Source organism: Bacillus rossius (genome assembly GCF_032445375.1).
Source record: "Bacillus rossius redtenbacheri isolate Brsri chromosome 4 unlocalized genomic scaffold, Brsri_v3 Brsri_v3_scf4_2, whole genome shotgun sequence".
NCBI lineage: Eukaryota > Metazoa > Arthropoda > Insecta > Phasmatodea > Bacillidae > Bacillus > Bacillus rossius.
This window is the reverse complement of record NW_026962011.1, coordinates 30,340,929-30,358,254: the sequence shown is the minus strand read 5'-3', so window position 1 is coordinate 30,358,254 and position 17,326 is coordinate 30,340,929. Positions and strand designations below refer to the sequence as shown.

Below are 17,326 nucleotides of genomic sequence, written 5' to 3'. Positions count from 1 at the left end.
ACACACAAAAAAATTTACTTGGAAGCTATTATGTTATCATATCATTATGTACAGCATAGAAAATCATGTTTTATAAATTTTTCAGTGACTGTATTCAGTGGCAAAGATGCATTGATGCTGAATTGTCAGCCTTAATGATGTTAAGTCTTATATCCTTTCCATATTCATGCACGTGATTAAATTGAGACTAAAAACATTTTGATTTAGATTTGTTATATGACATATAAAGGCATTTAGAGAGTTATGATGTCTGAAATTATTGTGTGTGGACTTTTAATTTTTTTTTGTGCATTATTAATTTATTCGACACAGTAACTGCTCGTGGAATAGTTATAAGTTTCTTTTAGAAAAATAGTATTCCAATAGGTAGATTAATTAGACTTAACTACTACAACCGCAGCATACTGCATATACATTCAGATTTTTAGCAATGGCGATTTTAAGAGTTATTAAATACTTAGTAAATTGAGTTACAATTTTATAGCACCAGATTAAAACAATACATTAATTTTGTTTTCCTAAAGAATGTTTCATTCACTTTGCGTCAAATTATTTTGATTAATTCATAGTGTAACGTTACAAGACCCCTGCCCTCCTAGCTAAATATTTTTTCTTTTAAACTATTTTTATGCATGTAAATATTTCTTAAAAAGTCTTTCTAATGATATTTTACCGTTTTTATGTATTCAAGGGATGATATTTCACTTGCTGTATGTTTTAAGAATGTACCTTGTATTCTAACAGACATTTTCAATCGTTGCTATTTTTAATTATTCACAAATAAGTCGCTGTACTAGATTTTTGCCTGTTTTGGCCTACTTTTTTTTAGGTTTTTCTAAATAAGTTTAATTTTGTAAAGTAATTTGTATTATGATTGCTGGTACATAAGGTTCCAGAACAATGGATTTGGTTTGGGATGTATTAGAGAGAGGCATAAGAGGCCTGTAAGTGCAAGTGAGAAAGAAACAGAGATTCCCTGACAACAGAGATAAAAGCTGGGATTCTCCACTGGTCATGGGAACTGTGTGATAACTGCTGTCTCACGGTGTGGGAGAGAGAAAGAGAATGTAAAGTCCCTGGCTCTATGGATAGAAAACTGTTTTCAATGTATGTCGTGTGTTCTTATTGGCTTGTGATGTGTAGTGTGAATGAAGCGTGCGTGTGATTGGTCGGTGAGGTCACGTGACTTCTCCTCCCTGCGTGGAGGAAACGGTGGCATGACTTCATCAGTCGTCCGTCGATCGCTGCACAACGAGGGTGCGTTCGGTGGCTTCTCGCCAAATATGTAGGAGAATTGCGGTATAGAAAATTTAGCGTTGGTGGTCAGAGCCATGTTGAGTTTTAAGTTAACCTAATTGTTTTTGCATTTACATTCTGCCATTCTAATTAGAAATTGTGATCACCTTCGTCGGCGTTTGGCTCGTAGCGAAATTCGGTTTCGCTGGGTGCGGCCCTGTTTGAGGTCGCACTGATTTCTGTTACTTACAGTAAGATTTTACTGAAGGACTTAAGCTACGTCTGTTTTCTTTAATTTTCATCGCCCGAGCTGCGAGCATTTCTCGACAGGCGGATATACATGTTGAATGAATGAACAAAATATTGAAAGTGATTGGATTCAGTTGTTTCTTCTTTTGGACAGTAAAATTCAAATAAAAACAAAATAAAATCTTTTATTTCAAATAACGAAATATTATAATAGGATCTTTAGAAACGCTGACTGTTCTGCCCGTAATTTCCCCAGCTAATTCTTACCCATGCATATTGAATAAAATTTAATATAAATATAAATAATCTCCAGGAAATATAAAAATATGTTTACTTACCGATCACACGTATTCGCATAACTGTTGTCATGGGATTTAACGAATGGCAGATCATCAGTGCAAGTGATGAGATTTTCCAAAACTGTTTTTGTGGCTTCATTAGTGTCCTTAATCCTCTTGAGATCTTCTGGGTTAATTAATTTCGTTCTGCACCAAGTAAAAGGTAGAGTTATATTACTGCTAAAATTTAAATTAATGTAGTCGTAAATTTTCTTAGGATTTAGGGCACATTAATTAGAATATGTAGTGTAGGCATATAGGTATTTTAAATGAAAATGAATTTACATGTAAAAGTAAATAAATGCTTTGTATTAATTTACTGATCCACAAAAACTATAACTATCGACCTTTGAACTGGAAAAAAAGTAAATAATAGCTACGAAAAATTGTAATGTAAATTGGTTTCAGTTGTTTATTTCTTTGTGTCGCGGTGAAGCTTTATTGTCACAACTACGCGATTGTTTAGTTTTGCGCTACTTTCATCTCGTTTTTGCCTTTCGTGCTATTGTCGTATCAGCATTGTGAATTGTATTGACATATTATGTATAGTACAGGCAGAAAAAGTCACAATTTTACTACCAGTATCTACTCTTACAAGTTAACACAGCATGTAATTCCATCATACGTGACACGGTTAACATAACCCATTGTAATTCTGACTTATTGAAATTCCTGCGTTACGCTAAGGCCTGTTCTACAATGACACGGAAACAGATCACGGAAACGAAGACTGATCTCACGGAACAGAGCTTCTAAAATAGCACACAAATGGAGACGAACCTGCTCCGCAGTGCGGAGGTCTTCCGTTTACGTTACTCCGTTAGACCAATAAGAGCACGTTATTTTTTCACTGCAGTTGTCAAGCTACAGTTGCTCGTTCATGTTACTAAAAGTATTAGTTTTGACTAATTTTGGTGTCCGTATTAGTTGACTGCTTTTTTTTGTACCGAAACAACTAAATAAGAGTTTTGTATGAATATTGAATTGTGCACGTGGGTTTTGTTTAGTTTTAATCTCTCGAATCCTGAGCTCAAAAATTGATTACAAGAGCTCAGAAATATCTTACGGGTCTGTCTATTGTAGAACGAGAAACATACGGACGGAACGGAACAACCCTTCGTTTTCGTCTCCATTTCCATCTGTTCCGTTTACGTGTCATTGTAGAACGGGCCTAAATTATTCGCTGGGGAGAGGCTTATACTATTTACTAAAACTGAACTTATTATAACATCTACTCTTAGCTGGAATCGAATCCAGAGCCTATTGCTTCCGCGCCGTTACCGACTACGCTATAGGAGACAGTCTGTGAAAACAAATGTAGTAATGATGATTCTAAATTTAAACAAAAATATTAATAGTAATGAGGTCAAATTATACCTCGTGCCGTCGAAATATCCAACTTTTCCTTTATTCCAGATTCGTTTCTTGCGAACTGCATGTAACCTCAAACTTTGTCTTCTTTCCTCTTCTTCGTTCGTCGTCAGATTTCATTCTTAAAAATAAAAAAAATATATTTTCACAGTAAACAGCTGAATTGATTACGTAAGAAAGAACCAAAACACTCCGGCCAAGTCCAGCGATTCCTCCCAACTACGGTTGCTTACTGCACGCTCTGTGTCGAGAGTAGAAGGGGGGCCAGGCAAGCCAACCTGACTCATCTTCCCCTCGCCCTACGGGGACAAGGCGTGGGTCGGTCCGTGGCTGAGAGCGCGCCACCTGACGGACAACCAACAAGTGCAAAACATGCCGCACAAATACAAGTTTCTCTCGGAATTCAATGAGGTGATCCTATAATTTTATTGGTGTAAAGTTTGTAGCAAGGTCCAGCGCATAGCATTATACAGATGCCACATTCATCCCGTGCAGTGGCGTAGCGTGCCATCTCGGCGCCTGGGGCGGGAGACCAATTTTGCCGCCCCCATTCTATAGGTGCTTAATTAAAATTAAATTTCACATGCAATGAGGTACCTTTTATTGAAGTTAAAATAGGATGAGCGGTTTTACAAGCGGATTCTACGGGCCTTATGAACAGCGAAGTCAGAAATAACTTTGTCAAAATCAATATTAGCAGCCAATTCTTGTTCAATCGACAATATAGCCAAGTTTGATAGTCTAGCGGAGCTCATAGTAGATCTGAGGTAATTTTTTATTAGCTTCAACTTCGAAAAACTTCTCTCACAACTTGCAACACTAATCGCCAAAGTCAAATACTTATATACGAATCAAGATGACTATATTTGGAACCGAAATTCCGAGATTCAGTTTTTGAATGAACTGGAGGAGCTCCAGTGGTCCTTTACCACTTATATCTTCCTCTGATTCAGAACAGGCAAAAACAACAAACTGCTGAAGACGCTTCCGCTCCATCTGAAACTCGTCCTTGTCGATGTCTTCTAATACATGGGAAAGATCACACTCGAACTTGCTGTCCAAAAGTTTCGCTGGCATCAAAAATCCGAACTTGTCAGATATTTCTTGAATTTGCTTGAATCGAGTCGTCATTTCTTGAATGATCTTGTCGAATGATGCGATAATCTCTCGACGGATTTCCTGTTCGTGAGACAAAGCTGCATCTTCAGAAGATTCATCGCCATGCATGCGTTTTTTCCTGCGAATTCTCGTTTTGAGTTCGATTCCGAGTTTTTCGCAGAGATTCTTAGCAAAGTCAATTGCTTCTTGCACGAAACGGTCTCTACTTTCCACTAAGAGGGTTTTCAAAGCGCAGAGTTTCTGAGCACACTTATCCACACTTAGTCCTCGTTGCTGCAGGTAAATCTGTGCGTCATCTACTTCAGGTAGCACTGCAGCCCAAAAGCCAAGAAAAGTTAGGAAGTTAAATGACTGCATGGCTGTCAGGAGAAGACTGGCTACCGATCTTGTTTTGGAAGTTTCAGATAAATCTGTTAATTGTTCCAGTACCTCAAGAACTACCTCAAACTTATTTTTAAGCATCTTGACAGCTACATGTCTAGCGCTCCAGCGCGTTTCAGTGACTCGTTTTACTGCTTGACCTGTGATGGCAACCAAAGCGTTACATCGAACAGTTGATGCGGAAAAGAAGGCAAACAGCTTCTCCAGAGTTACAAAAAACGTCACGGAATCCACTGATTCAGAAGCAGTGTGTACCCCAGCCAAGTTTAGTGAGTGGTTTGTGCATGCAACGAATATAGCTTTCGGATTCAGTGTTTTAGTCCGGGCTTGAACTCCATTGTGGATCCCTGACATTGTGGCAGCATTGTCATAAGCCTGTCCTCTCAGATTCTGTATGTCCAGTCCGTCTGATGTTATCTTCGCAATTATATCGTTGCTGAGATCTTCTGCATTTTTTCCTTTTGGTTCAAAGAAGTCAATGAAAGATTCTACCACGGCGACTTTTTCTCCTTCGATATGTACATATCGCAGAACTTGGCTCATTTGGTCATTGTGAGAGATGTCTGGTGTACTGTCGAAGATTACGCAATAATATTTAGCTTCTTGAATACGACGGATGATGGTGGATCGAACTTGTTGTCCCAGTAAGTTTATAAATTCATTCTGGGTTTCTGGAGATAGATACGAAACTGAGACTCTTGCTCCCAGCTTTATCTTTGTCAGGTGTTCCATTAGAAGAGGGTCGCATTTAGCTAGGAGGTGCACTAACTCCAGAAAGTTCCCGCGATTGCCACTATCATCTCCTCGAATGTCTTCTCGATGTCCTCTGAAGGCCAGATTCTGTTTGGCTAAGAACTGGATAATATTCAGCAACCTGTACAGTACATCCCTTCACTTCTTCTCCTCACTTTCGAAAACTTCTTGTTGTTTCTGATCGATGGTTGCTTTACAGTTCAGGCGAACTTCCAACTCCTTCCATTTCAAGAAGCTCTGTTCATGGCCCAGGCTATTTTCATGGTCTCCTATTCTTGAATTTAGCTTCCACCATTTGTTGAATCCTTCTTCAGATGCGAAGTTAGAGCCGGAATTGCCAAACAGCTTGCAAGAAAAACAATACAAGGATTGCTTCAAAGGCGAGTACACCATTCATGTTCGGAGAACCTTTTCGCCGTTAGATAATGGTTTGTAGAACCACTCTTTGGTTAGTTTTCGGGTACCGCCTTTCGTTGAAGTCCCTGAGCGAACAACATCGGCAAATTTGGAATCGATGTGCTGTACTGAGTCAGATCCGCGACGTACTAGAAGCGTTCTTACTTCGTCGGTCATAGGAGAAGGCCAGCAACCTACATCGTCGAGATTCACATCTTTGATTTCGGCAGGAGCAGAAGGCACGATTTCAATTATGTCTTCTTTGGCAACATTCACTTTTTATGCAGGCTTATGACTAGATGCTTGAGGTACTTTTGATGAGTCGACTTCGTCTTGACCCTGCTCTGTGGTGGGACCAGAACTACTTCCAACTGCGACGGCAGGTACGTCTTCTTTTTGTACCTGTAAAATAAGTTATGTATTCCCATGAATATTGGCCGGAGGACACGTTAGAATTTCAAATAAGTATTTTATCTATCACAAAACAAAAGTGGTTTTGGTGACGGCGCGGTTTGCCGGGCTTATAGGAAAATTTACAAACAAAATTGATTTTGTATGACAGCTACCTTTTTTAGAGTTTCCCGGTAAAAACTGACTGAGTAAGCCATGTTATAGATGTTATTAAAAGATAAAATGACGAGAAATTTGAGAAAAAATCGTTGGCGCCATTTTTGAGCTAAATGAAAAATTATGTTTTCTTTGTGACAGGTACCATAAATAATCAAGTTATCCAAAAACAAAAACAACAAAATTCCTAGACTACTACTAGATTTACAAAACATCCCCTATTGAAGTTTTAAATTCAAGTAGCAGGACAAAATTCAGTCTTAAACTTAAAAAGATGTACCTTAACTCAATGTAATTTATGTTAATATACTCCATACTTTTTAAACAATAATCAATGTTCAAACAGCTATTAGAGCAATTTTAAGTGTATTATAAAATAAGATTTAATGAACGAGTGTGACTCCGTACTCGCAGACAAACCTAGGTGAATAGGTTTTGCGAGACTAATGTAAGAAATATTGTAACTTTTGTAAACAATAAATAAATAAATAAATAATTATAAATAACTGGAGTAATTCTAGGCCATGCATGATTCTAGATGGAGGAATCATATACCTACTTACACTGGAATCACTTCCGCTGCTGCAGGATGCCACCGAAGACGTTAACGTGGCTTTCGAACCAGAACTGGAACTAAAATATTTCAGTAATGCACCTTGAGACTTCTTCGCATTTGATTCTTTCTTAGCCTTTTTTTTTGCGGAATTCCGCACCGCTTTCTTTGACTCCTTTTCATTTTCAAAAACTAGTTCAAAGATTGGGTAAAGTTCTAAATGTTTAGTTTTAGAAGATTCAACAGTATTTAAAAGATCGAAACACAATCAAAATGACTTTCGTTCCGTATCCGAAACTCTCGCGAAACAAACATACGAGTAAAGTGTGATTGCATAACGGTACTTCACGATGCACTAAAACAAACAAAGATCAGTACTGTAGCATGTGTGCTACAGCTGCTACCTTTGATAATGTCAAACTTTACAGTACAATACGTAGTACTAAATTCAATGAGTGCGAAAGAGAGGCATTGACACGGGCCGACGCGTGAAACAAAAAATTTTGTATGAGTAATTAACATAATAAGGAGGGCCGCTCAACTCGGCTCGCGCGCGCCGGGCGGCTCGGCGTGATGCGATGTTGCCGTTCGTATGTAAACAAACAAACGTTATAAAGAGCTCTGTCAGTGATTTCGCAGTTTTTCTTTTAAATAAATATTAAAAAATAGTTGGTGCGCAAAATTTTAGATAAAAATGGAACATTATAGTGTGTCTGACACATGTAATGAATGAATCATAGATCAGGTCACAACCCGCTTCACCAGCGACCCGCCCCCGCGGGCTGCCGCCCGGGGCGGGCCGCCCCCTCCGCCCCACCCACGCTACGCCACTGATCCCGTGAACAGTTTGTTAGAAAAGGGCAGCCTGAAAACCCAATTTTGGCTATGTTGAGGGGTTCTAAAATATTGTTTTTGGGGTGATTCATTTTGAAAAGTTAATTAAGCTATCACCTGAATTGTGTGTTATTTTCGTACGTAAACAGATTTAGATAATTGTCTTTACTTTTCTATAAAAACATGCATTTCAAACACATTGCAACGTTGTTCATAGTCTAGGTAGGCGGGCGCCTTAACGTTCGTCTACCTTCAAACTTCAGTTGGCATTCAGATTCATGTACTTGTTAGGGCTCTTGAATAATAACTATATCTTGTCTGTTCTAAAATTTTAACATTAAGATCTAAAGTCACAGTTCTTGAATTTTGTAGAAGGTCCTAAGTTATTTTTAAATTTTATTCATAATTTGTGTTTCTTTTAATTCTATCCCCTGGCTTGGACGGCTAAGAAGCAGCTGTTGTATTTTATGCTATTTATGCATTCCCCATCTTTCCTCTTGTTTCTGATACAAAGCTTTAGCATTTTGTTTCATGATTCCTACATTATTTTTGTTAATGTCTTTGGTTTTCACATTCTGATCATAAACTTGTACTTTTCTAAACCTATTCACTGTAGCCCAAACCTATCACACCTCCTGATATAAATTTTTCAATCCTAAATGACTTAAATTCAAAGTACAATCTGGTTTTATTCATAACATTGTGATAGAATCCAGGTGTTAGCTCTAGAATTAAGTTCTTTCATTGGTTTTTTGGTTTTGTTTCAAAAATTACAAATTTCTTGTATTCCTCCTGGGTCATGTCATCTGCAAAATTTTATTGATAGATCGTTTAATGTAGTTAGTTCTTCTTATGTGTATGTGTCTGGTACTTCAATATATGATTATTTTGGGGGGTTTCTTCTCAATTTGCCTACAGTTCATTTCTATTTCAAGATTTCTTATCAGTACTTTAATTTTGTCTGCTTGGTCTGTTATTGGGACTTCTGTTTTAATGACTTCGCTGTTTGTCTTGAAAATGTTGTTTAACTTTATGTTTTGTTATGCAAGTTTTATTTTACTGATGAGTGTGTTTTTTGTTGTTTTACTGCTTCCTACACGTGTTTTTTGTTTTGGTTCAAAGATGATTTTAATTGGTTTAGTTGTTTTTGGTCTGTTCGGGCTTTTTTTTGTTGGCGTCAAAATTTTTTTCTTTCCATTATTTCCAATTTTCCTTGTAATTGGATAATTTTGTGTTCCTGTTGCACAATGATGTCCCTCATTCCATTAAATTGTTCCCAAAGGATCTTCCTCATATATTTGATTAATTTTTAATTCTTTTATTTTCTCAAAGAAATTTATTATGGTGTCCAAATGTTTTGCTATTCATTATTTTGGTGGTTTTTTTTTTCCTTTCTCTGGCCCTTTCCTTCTTTGGGTACTGGAATTTCTCCATCCCCTCGCTCTGCGTTCACAATGATGATGTTGCTGAACTGAATCCTTCCTTCCTCTACCCTGAGATGGAGTACAGAATTTTTTTTGATATTTCTTCCACTTATCATTTTTACTGCTTTCACTCTACACTCCTACTACTCTACTCTATACTACTCCCTAACTATAAGTCACAATCTATAATTCGAGTGCAGGTTTGTATTTTACTCCTGCTCGGTCCGGGGGCGGAAATATTCTATTTTGTTCTCTTCTGTGGTTGGTGGTTGGTGCCGCTGCCAATCCTGCAAATTATAAATCTTTCCTTATTTTATTTATTTGTTGACATGCCTTATCTTATGGTTTCATGGTTCTACTAGGTACCCTAGTCTCTCACCATCTTGTCCTCTCGATGTTCTGTCGTATGTATGTGTAAGTCATCCCAATTTTTTATCAAATATCTTGTCTCTTGTTTCCAGTCAATGTATTTTATTTCATTTTCCCAGCTGTTTTAGTTCATCGATGTCCGTTGGGAGATTGTAGCTGCATAGTTTGCATTTCAGTATGTATTTAGAATTCGGTAAAAGTATGTTTGATCCAATTGCTGTTGAGCATAGAATGGTATATTGTATTGCAGTGGCTAGATTATCATTATCGTCTAATCTTAAGGCTTGCAATTTGAATTCAAAGATTTTGTACATGCTCACACGTCTGTCCTGGTAGGTAGGAAGCAATCGCCTTGCACGTCCACAGCTAGGAGCGCTCAGCCGCAGTCAGGACAGCGCCACTCGTACCGGCAGGATGTTGATGCCAGCCAATGCCTTGCACTCGCCAGTGGAGTGCTGAGCAAAGGAAACTCAACTAGGATGAGAGACTTCCTGCAACATAAAGGTTACGAGCTCTTGCACTCGGTGCTCTACAGGTCAAGTCACGAAAATAGGGTTTCGCTCACAAACTCGGCAAGCAAGGTGAGTAATGTGAAGCAGGCATAGTTTGCCTTTACATACATGTCAAGCCCTCGGATAGGCCCTGCAAAAGAGTGAGGCTGGCCCTCACAAGTGAAGATGGTTATAACAACACATATTTAAAGCATATTTTCCTGTTATTTTTAACCTTTCCGACTATAAAATTAATTTAGGATAAAATTTACTTCTTTAGATAAGTATACAAAAATGCTATTTTCAGAATTTTTTTTTCCAATTAAAAAAAAACCCTCATTAATTGATGCTACAGTTTACAATTACCCATTGTGATAAAGTACAAAATGTATCAAAGAACTAGCAATATCCTTAGAGTTCGAAAAAATCAAAATAGGCATTCCTTAATTAATGAATGTTACAATGAAAAGTTGAGCAAAAAAACCCAAACTTAAATATTATTAAAACCAATGATTCTAAATTATATCAATAAATATCATAATGGCTATAAGTAATTAGTCCACACTGTTGCATGTACAGCACCAAGAATCTCTACTAACTTCGCAAGAATCATCTTACAACCAACAAGAAAAAAAAAAAAGCCTGTTTTTAGTTTATGCATCCTCAGTTCTTTTAACTTGTTCAGCAAAGTAGTACAGGCAACAAGTGGGGTTTACATGTTTAGCGCTATGTTGCAAATATTTTCATAAGTTTTTATTAATATTATGCTGGTAAATACTATACTTGTAAAGAAATATTTGTAAAGAATTTTTCTCCTAATGCAAATGTTTATAATTCTCACAGTTTACTTTCTTTATTGATTTGCAACTTTAAATTGTTTAGTACTGAATCCAAGTTCTTGGGAGTATTTTTTTCACTAACTTTCTTACCGTCTACAAGGGGATTATCTTGCAAGACCTTAAAAGTAGCTTCTTTATATGTAGTTATCACCATTTTTATAATAATGTGAAACTTGCACACATTTTGTTTTATTGCATTTTCATAAATCCATTACATTTTATGTGTGTGTGTGTGTGTGTCTATATATATATATAGTTTGTTTATTAATTCTTTTACATTAACAATGGGTTTTGGTATCTTTCTTACATAATTGCTTATTTACTAAAACCATGGTGTCATTTTAAAGTAAATAAAAAGCTTGCCTCTTCAATTAGTGTACAGTGTTGTAGTGTATTTAAAAACCCAAACAGTAACTCTTAAATTGAAGTATAATTATTAAGTATTGAAAAGGGTGTTTATCAATTGTTGGTTTATGTAATAATGGTGGGAAATAAGGACTTTATAATAGTTCAACTCCTTACAGTAAAATTACAAACTGAATTTATATATATATTATTTCCCACCATTATTACGTAAACCAACAATTGATAAACACCCTTTGCAATACTTAATAATTATACTTCAATTTAAGAGTTTCTGTTTGGGTTTTTAAATACACTACAACACTGTACACTAATTGAAGAGGCAAGCTTTTTATTTACTTTAAAATGACACCATGGTTTTAGTAAATAAGCAATTATGTAAGAAAGATACCAAAACCGATTGTTAATGTAAAAGAATTAATAAACAAACTATTGTACAGCACACTTGCACAGAAAATTAGGTATTTATAGTGCACCGCTGATTAGAAAGTAAGATATGAAACATACAAGTACACAATGAAGTCCTTCATACTCTCCCACATAAATAATGGCCCAGTCATTCCCCAGTATATTGTGTAAATGTGCACTGAAGTGCTACGCTCGTGTGTTTGACACGAACAGATCCTAGCACCTGGCCTCAAGTTTCATGCATCCCCGAGATATGCACGTTCTGCTATCTTGCATGTCAGGTTATAATAATGCATTAAAAAATTTCAGGAATTTATATTTATACATATAAAGTCCCAAAGGATTAAGGGGTTTTGTTACCTTGGGCACCACCACATAGGACACGCGGACCTGGCGGAGACTCTATGTAACAGGGCCGTGACGTAACCCGTGCAAATGCAAGACTAGAAGTTCCCCATCTAATCGCCAAACCACAGGACCTGGCCTGCTCTATGCATTGGGCATGCTACTTATGGTTATGAATAATGTTTAAGTGGGCTCATAAGGCGACCCACACGCCTAAGTCTCAGCAGCGTTAAACACGTGGTCATTCAAAGAGATACTTAAAGCTAAAGAGTAAAATTACACTTTACAAGTTATATTACAGAATATTTGAAACAGTTTAAAAAGGCACGAAGGCACAGAATCAGATTACTTTGCGGTCCAGGTCACCTTGTGGTCTAAACTAAAATCAGCGTTCATTATTAATAAATGCAAAACTCGTAAATGGAAAATAAATACTTGAGTTAAATATTCTATTACCTAAGGTAGGCTCCAAAGAAAACCAAAATTTTGTTAAAAATATCAATATAAGTGGTGGATGGAAATAAATCAGTTGAGACAAAGTTGAAGTCTTAGAGTTGTGGCAAGAATTCTTCCTCGACAGCTGATCTCAAGAAACTGGGGAGACAGGGGGTGCACAGCACATAATGGCTACACGAAGCGTTCCATAGCTGAACTAAAATGACTGGTTGATTTCAAATGCATGCAGAGAGCGAAACAAAAGAAGAATTCAATAAAACGTTAAAAACTTAACATATGCCATTTTATATGAATATTACTTAGTAATTTAATTACTAAGGTTTTAAAAGTTTATGAAATGTATTTTGGCATAATATGTGTTTCGAAATTCCAGTGCATAGCACAGTGCCATCTTTATTAATTTATAAACTGAAAAAGAAACACATAGGTTAACTTAAAACGGTAATGAACAAAAATTGTTGAAAATATTAAAATTAGAATTAATAGAAGATTCACTGGAACAAAGCACCGAGGGCACAAGTTAGTACCTAAACACACAGATAGGTTGGCGGGAAATTCAGGTGTTGCAGGCGGGCAGAGAAGTGAATGTTGGCGGATCACATTGGACTCGACTGATCCTATGACACTCCATATATAAAACATATATAAGTATTTGTATTTCAGACACAGTGGAAGTAAATAAAAACAAAAATTGTTAGTCCCTACTGTGCATTCAAAACCAAGCACTAACCCCTGGACAGCGATATATTTGAGCGAATGGAGGCACAGAGCGCCAACTTGCGATGTGCAATAGCACGCAATACTATTTTCATTATTAATATACCTTTGACTAAAGTATTTCACAACATACATACACACACACACACACACACACAGACTCACACGGGAAACCAAAAATTCACATCAGTTCATTCCAAGCTTTGAATATATATACTGTATAGAAGTCGTGAGTGGATAGGATTTACTCTACGTTTTTCAGGAGCGTATGATGAGCAGCTAGGGAACTTCACCGCTGCAGTGCGCTGCCGTAACGCCCTGTATCGTCTTAATTGTTATTTACACGTTAGGGTGCAGCACTGTCACCCGCTGTCATTCCCCGCACCCCCCACCAATCATTCACTGCAGCTCAAGGTCGTTCAACGGGAGTTTGTGTGTCACAAAACTGTAGGGATGAGAGGTAGGGTAGAGGGTGGGTGGAGGACAACGCATGTTTGAGGGAAGGTGGGGAAGGGGTGTTTGAAGAGTTTGACACTTGTCCGCTAGGGACCACCACAAGTCGATGCCCTAGAGATGGTGGCGATTGCGGCGGTGAATTAACCAACTACCTCAAACCGTATTAGAAATTTTAACCTGGGCTGGCGACTTCTATACAGTATATATATTCAAAGTTCCAAGGCAACGTTCTGATATGTTCAGTTTTTTCTACTTGGTTTTTTCTCTATCTCTTTACCTAAAATCAGCAAGTTGAGGATTTGAATTTTAAATTCCATTTACAGGGTATTTGATTAGCAGTTTTATGCTTATTGGTAAAAACATTGGTAATTTTGAAGGAAAGCGACATTTCTAAAAAATAAAATAAAAAATAATAGTTTATCATTTTAAGGTTTGGTGTAAATATTACAATGGTCAGTTAGGTTAGGTTAGCTACATTATAAATCAGGGTTGGGGAAAATAACATTTTTTTTTTTTTTAAAAAAAAAATAAACCAACCTGTATTTTTGGTTAAAAGTTAAAACTTTTTTTTTTTTGGTTGATGCCAGGTATTTTTTATTACATTAGTTATTCTGGTTTTCAGCATGTTCAAATAAAAGCCGTACAACATCCGCTTTCTGCCACTCATGTTGAACCAGAAAGTTATGACATCAAAGAACTGAAGTTCAGCAAATTTACACATCTCACTGGGACTTAATTACAGAAAGGATATTTACCCATAGGAGGAGGATTCTCCATAGATTGGGTATTTCCCACAGAATGGGGATTTATAGTACAATCAGGGATTTCACACAAAATAGGAATTTTTTTAACAATAAATTATTTCTTTTTCTTTACACTTTTGCCTACAATTTACTAATTAATTAAATTTTAGAAAGTATTTAGTATTCATATAATACAATTTATGGAGATAATTTAATTGATAAGATCTTGATTAGTATGTAATTATTTGTTTCAGTACATCGCAAGAAACATTAATGAGCACACTATAGTTGTTATTAGAGTTGAATTAGACCTTTTATTAAAATTTATTAAGATATTCTATTTCTATTTAAAAATACATTTAAATAAACCTTCAGTTTAATCAAACTTGATTTAAACTATTATTAAAACCATTGTAGTTTAAATCAGCCAACCCTGTTATAAATACTTAAAAATATTGTGGACACTTGGTTAGGTAAGGTCAGCTGCATTTAAAGTTTTTTAAAACAATGGTTGATTGTTTCTGTGAGTATAGCTACATTGTTTTATAGTATTTGTAATGTACCTAACCTAAACTAAACAACAGGCCACACTATTATAAAGTATTTTTACTGTAGCTTAACAATTCTCTCATTTCTCATTACTAAATTCTTTGAAAGATGATATTGACATGTCCTGCACATTTTTATCCTGTATTATGTGCTACCAAATTGCAAAAGCGAGTGGCAAACATTGGTGAACTTCAGAAATGTTTGGGCCTCGGAATGGAATGGTGTGAATCTTGGGTTTTCCAAGTTGCTACACTAAAGCATAATGGCATGGCCGCATCACTGCACAGACTACCTAATGTACCCTATAAATGGTATTTTTTCTGAAACCAGAAAGAATTTATAAATGCTGTTTTAAAGCTAAACAGAGGAACATCTGTAGTACTGAAAAACCAATTTTCAGATTTTTATTATTTTATTTACGGTACAGCAGCGACATAAGATTTTACCTAATCATGTATATATTTTAGGATTAAGAAGAGGAATGTCTGAAATGTTAAAAAACACAATTTTCGAAACACTATGATTTTATAAACAAAAAATTCCGTTAAACTACAAATTTAACATGTAGCTAACCTAACCATCTATTTTCAAAGCACAATATTTGTTGCATAGTTAACCTGACCTGTCTACATAACTTAAAAATATTTCTTATGTATCTAGCCTAAAATAACCGGTAAATATTTACCAAATAACCAAATGTATACGCCATTAAAAATATTTTTAATGCAACTGGTCTAACACAACAAACCATTCTCATGATATAGTATTTGTGTTACAGAAACCTAACCTAATCAAACCTTAAAAATGGTTAACAACTGGTAACCTAATTTACGTATTACAATGCCCTCTTTTAGAATGATATTCAACAAGCGAAAAAGAAATTTTTCTTGAGTTCCCTTTTCAATTCAAGTGTCACCAAAAAATAATGAAAGAAAAATATACAAAAAAATTACGTTATTATGAAAAATAAACAACAAAGCAAAACACAATTCTCCTTAATACATCGCACCATAATTATATTTAAATTACGATTTCAGAAAACAACCAAGAAACCTACTTACAAGTCTCGCGCCATTAAAACAATTCATTGTTCAATAATTGAAAACGAATCAGTAACACCAACTGCTGTTGACATATATTCTCTTGCACATGATCAATTTTCTTTTTATAATTTTATTATCCCTTTATTTATTTTATGTGTCTCTAATTCAGTGCAAAAAAAAAAAGTTTGAAATAATTATTTAACACACTTCACAGAGCAATAATTTGTACGAATTAAAAATGTTCATTTATTACTAACTTTTATTACTATTACAAATTCTCCAATAGTTTCAAAACTTATATCGATGTATATTAAATGTTTGAAGCCAAAAGCGAAATCAGCTTCAAGCAGAGCTTGGAGCATTTAAAATTCAATAATTATCAATAATAATACAACTACGTTCGTTCAAAAGTTGTACGCCCTCAGACAACCCTTCTATTAAAAATATTACACATGGACACCCTAGTATACAAAACATACTGATGTCGTACCGATCATGGCCGTTAAGCCCGTGCTCTGCACCGCCAGTACGGTATCTCGTTTTCGGAGCGCGCCCCTTGCCCAGCCGGATAGTCAAGTGAGCGCCCCGGGCTTGACCTCAATTAACTGAATTAAACATCAGGACATGAAACACCGGGGGCTCGACTACGGAAAACAATTCCCAAATGAGGCACAAGGACGAAATTAATGAATCACAAGCAGTGAGCAAGTGCGTCGTAGTGACTCCGTGCGTGCCGCGCACGCACGGAACAGAAAACAATCCTCGTTACTAGCCACAGCGGCTACTGGCCAAACTAAGGGAATTCAAACCCAAACAGTGCTCATTGAGACAATTTGTAGTTAAATTTACAGTCGCCAACTTGGTGCCGCTTTTTAAATTAATAAATCAATTATAACATATGTTAAGCCTTAAGCAACTATTTACCAGGTGCAAAGTTTTAATCAAGCACCTGGAGTATGTTTTTTTACCTCATCATATAACAAATTAAATTATATAAGTTTTTGGTGCCGACTCACAAAGAAGAGAAAGTTTCTCTTCCTTGCGAGGCAGCCATGTTCGGCAGTCTCCAACCACTCCGCGCCAGGAACAGACGTGTGTCCGTGGGTAGCATTCAAGTTAGTTTCATTGATTATTTTTATTCTGCACTACATCTTCAAATTTAAATCCTTTTATTAATTCACCGCTGCCCACGTCGACTCGGCGCATATTTTGCGGAACCTAGCCTATCCCGACCGTCTTCATTGTGATACCGCGCTGCGTATCGTATCACGGAACTTACGGTACTGGCCGACTCCAGTGAGAGTATTTTTAATTAAGGACGCCGTG

The 17,326-nt window shown here is 36.3% G+C and overlaps 1 protein-coding gene across 1 annotated transcript; it reads right to left on the bottom strand.

Annotated features, from left to right (window-relative positions):
* Nucleotides 1–277: 277 nt before the first annotated feature.
* Nucleotides 278–16,080, bottom strand: LOC134542395 (zinc finger MYM-type protein 1-like). Its single transcript, XM_063386590.1, has 2 exons — nt 16,019–16,080; nt 278–10,081 (listed from the first exon to the last, which is right to left on the bottom strand). Exon 2 carries the CDS (start codon nt 5,424–5,426, stop codon nt 4,035–4,037), a length of 1,392 nt encoding a protein of 463 aa, XP_063242660.1. The 5' UTR covers nt 5,427–10,081; nt 16,019–16,080; the 3' UTR covers nt 278–4,034.
* Between the last annotated feature and the right edge of the window lie 1,246 nt (nt 16,081–17,326).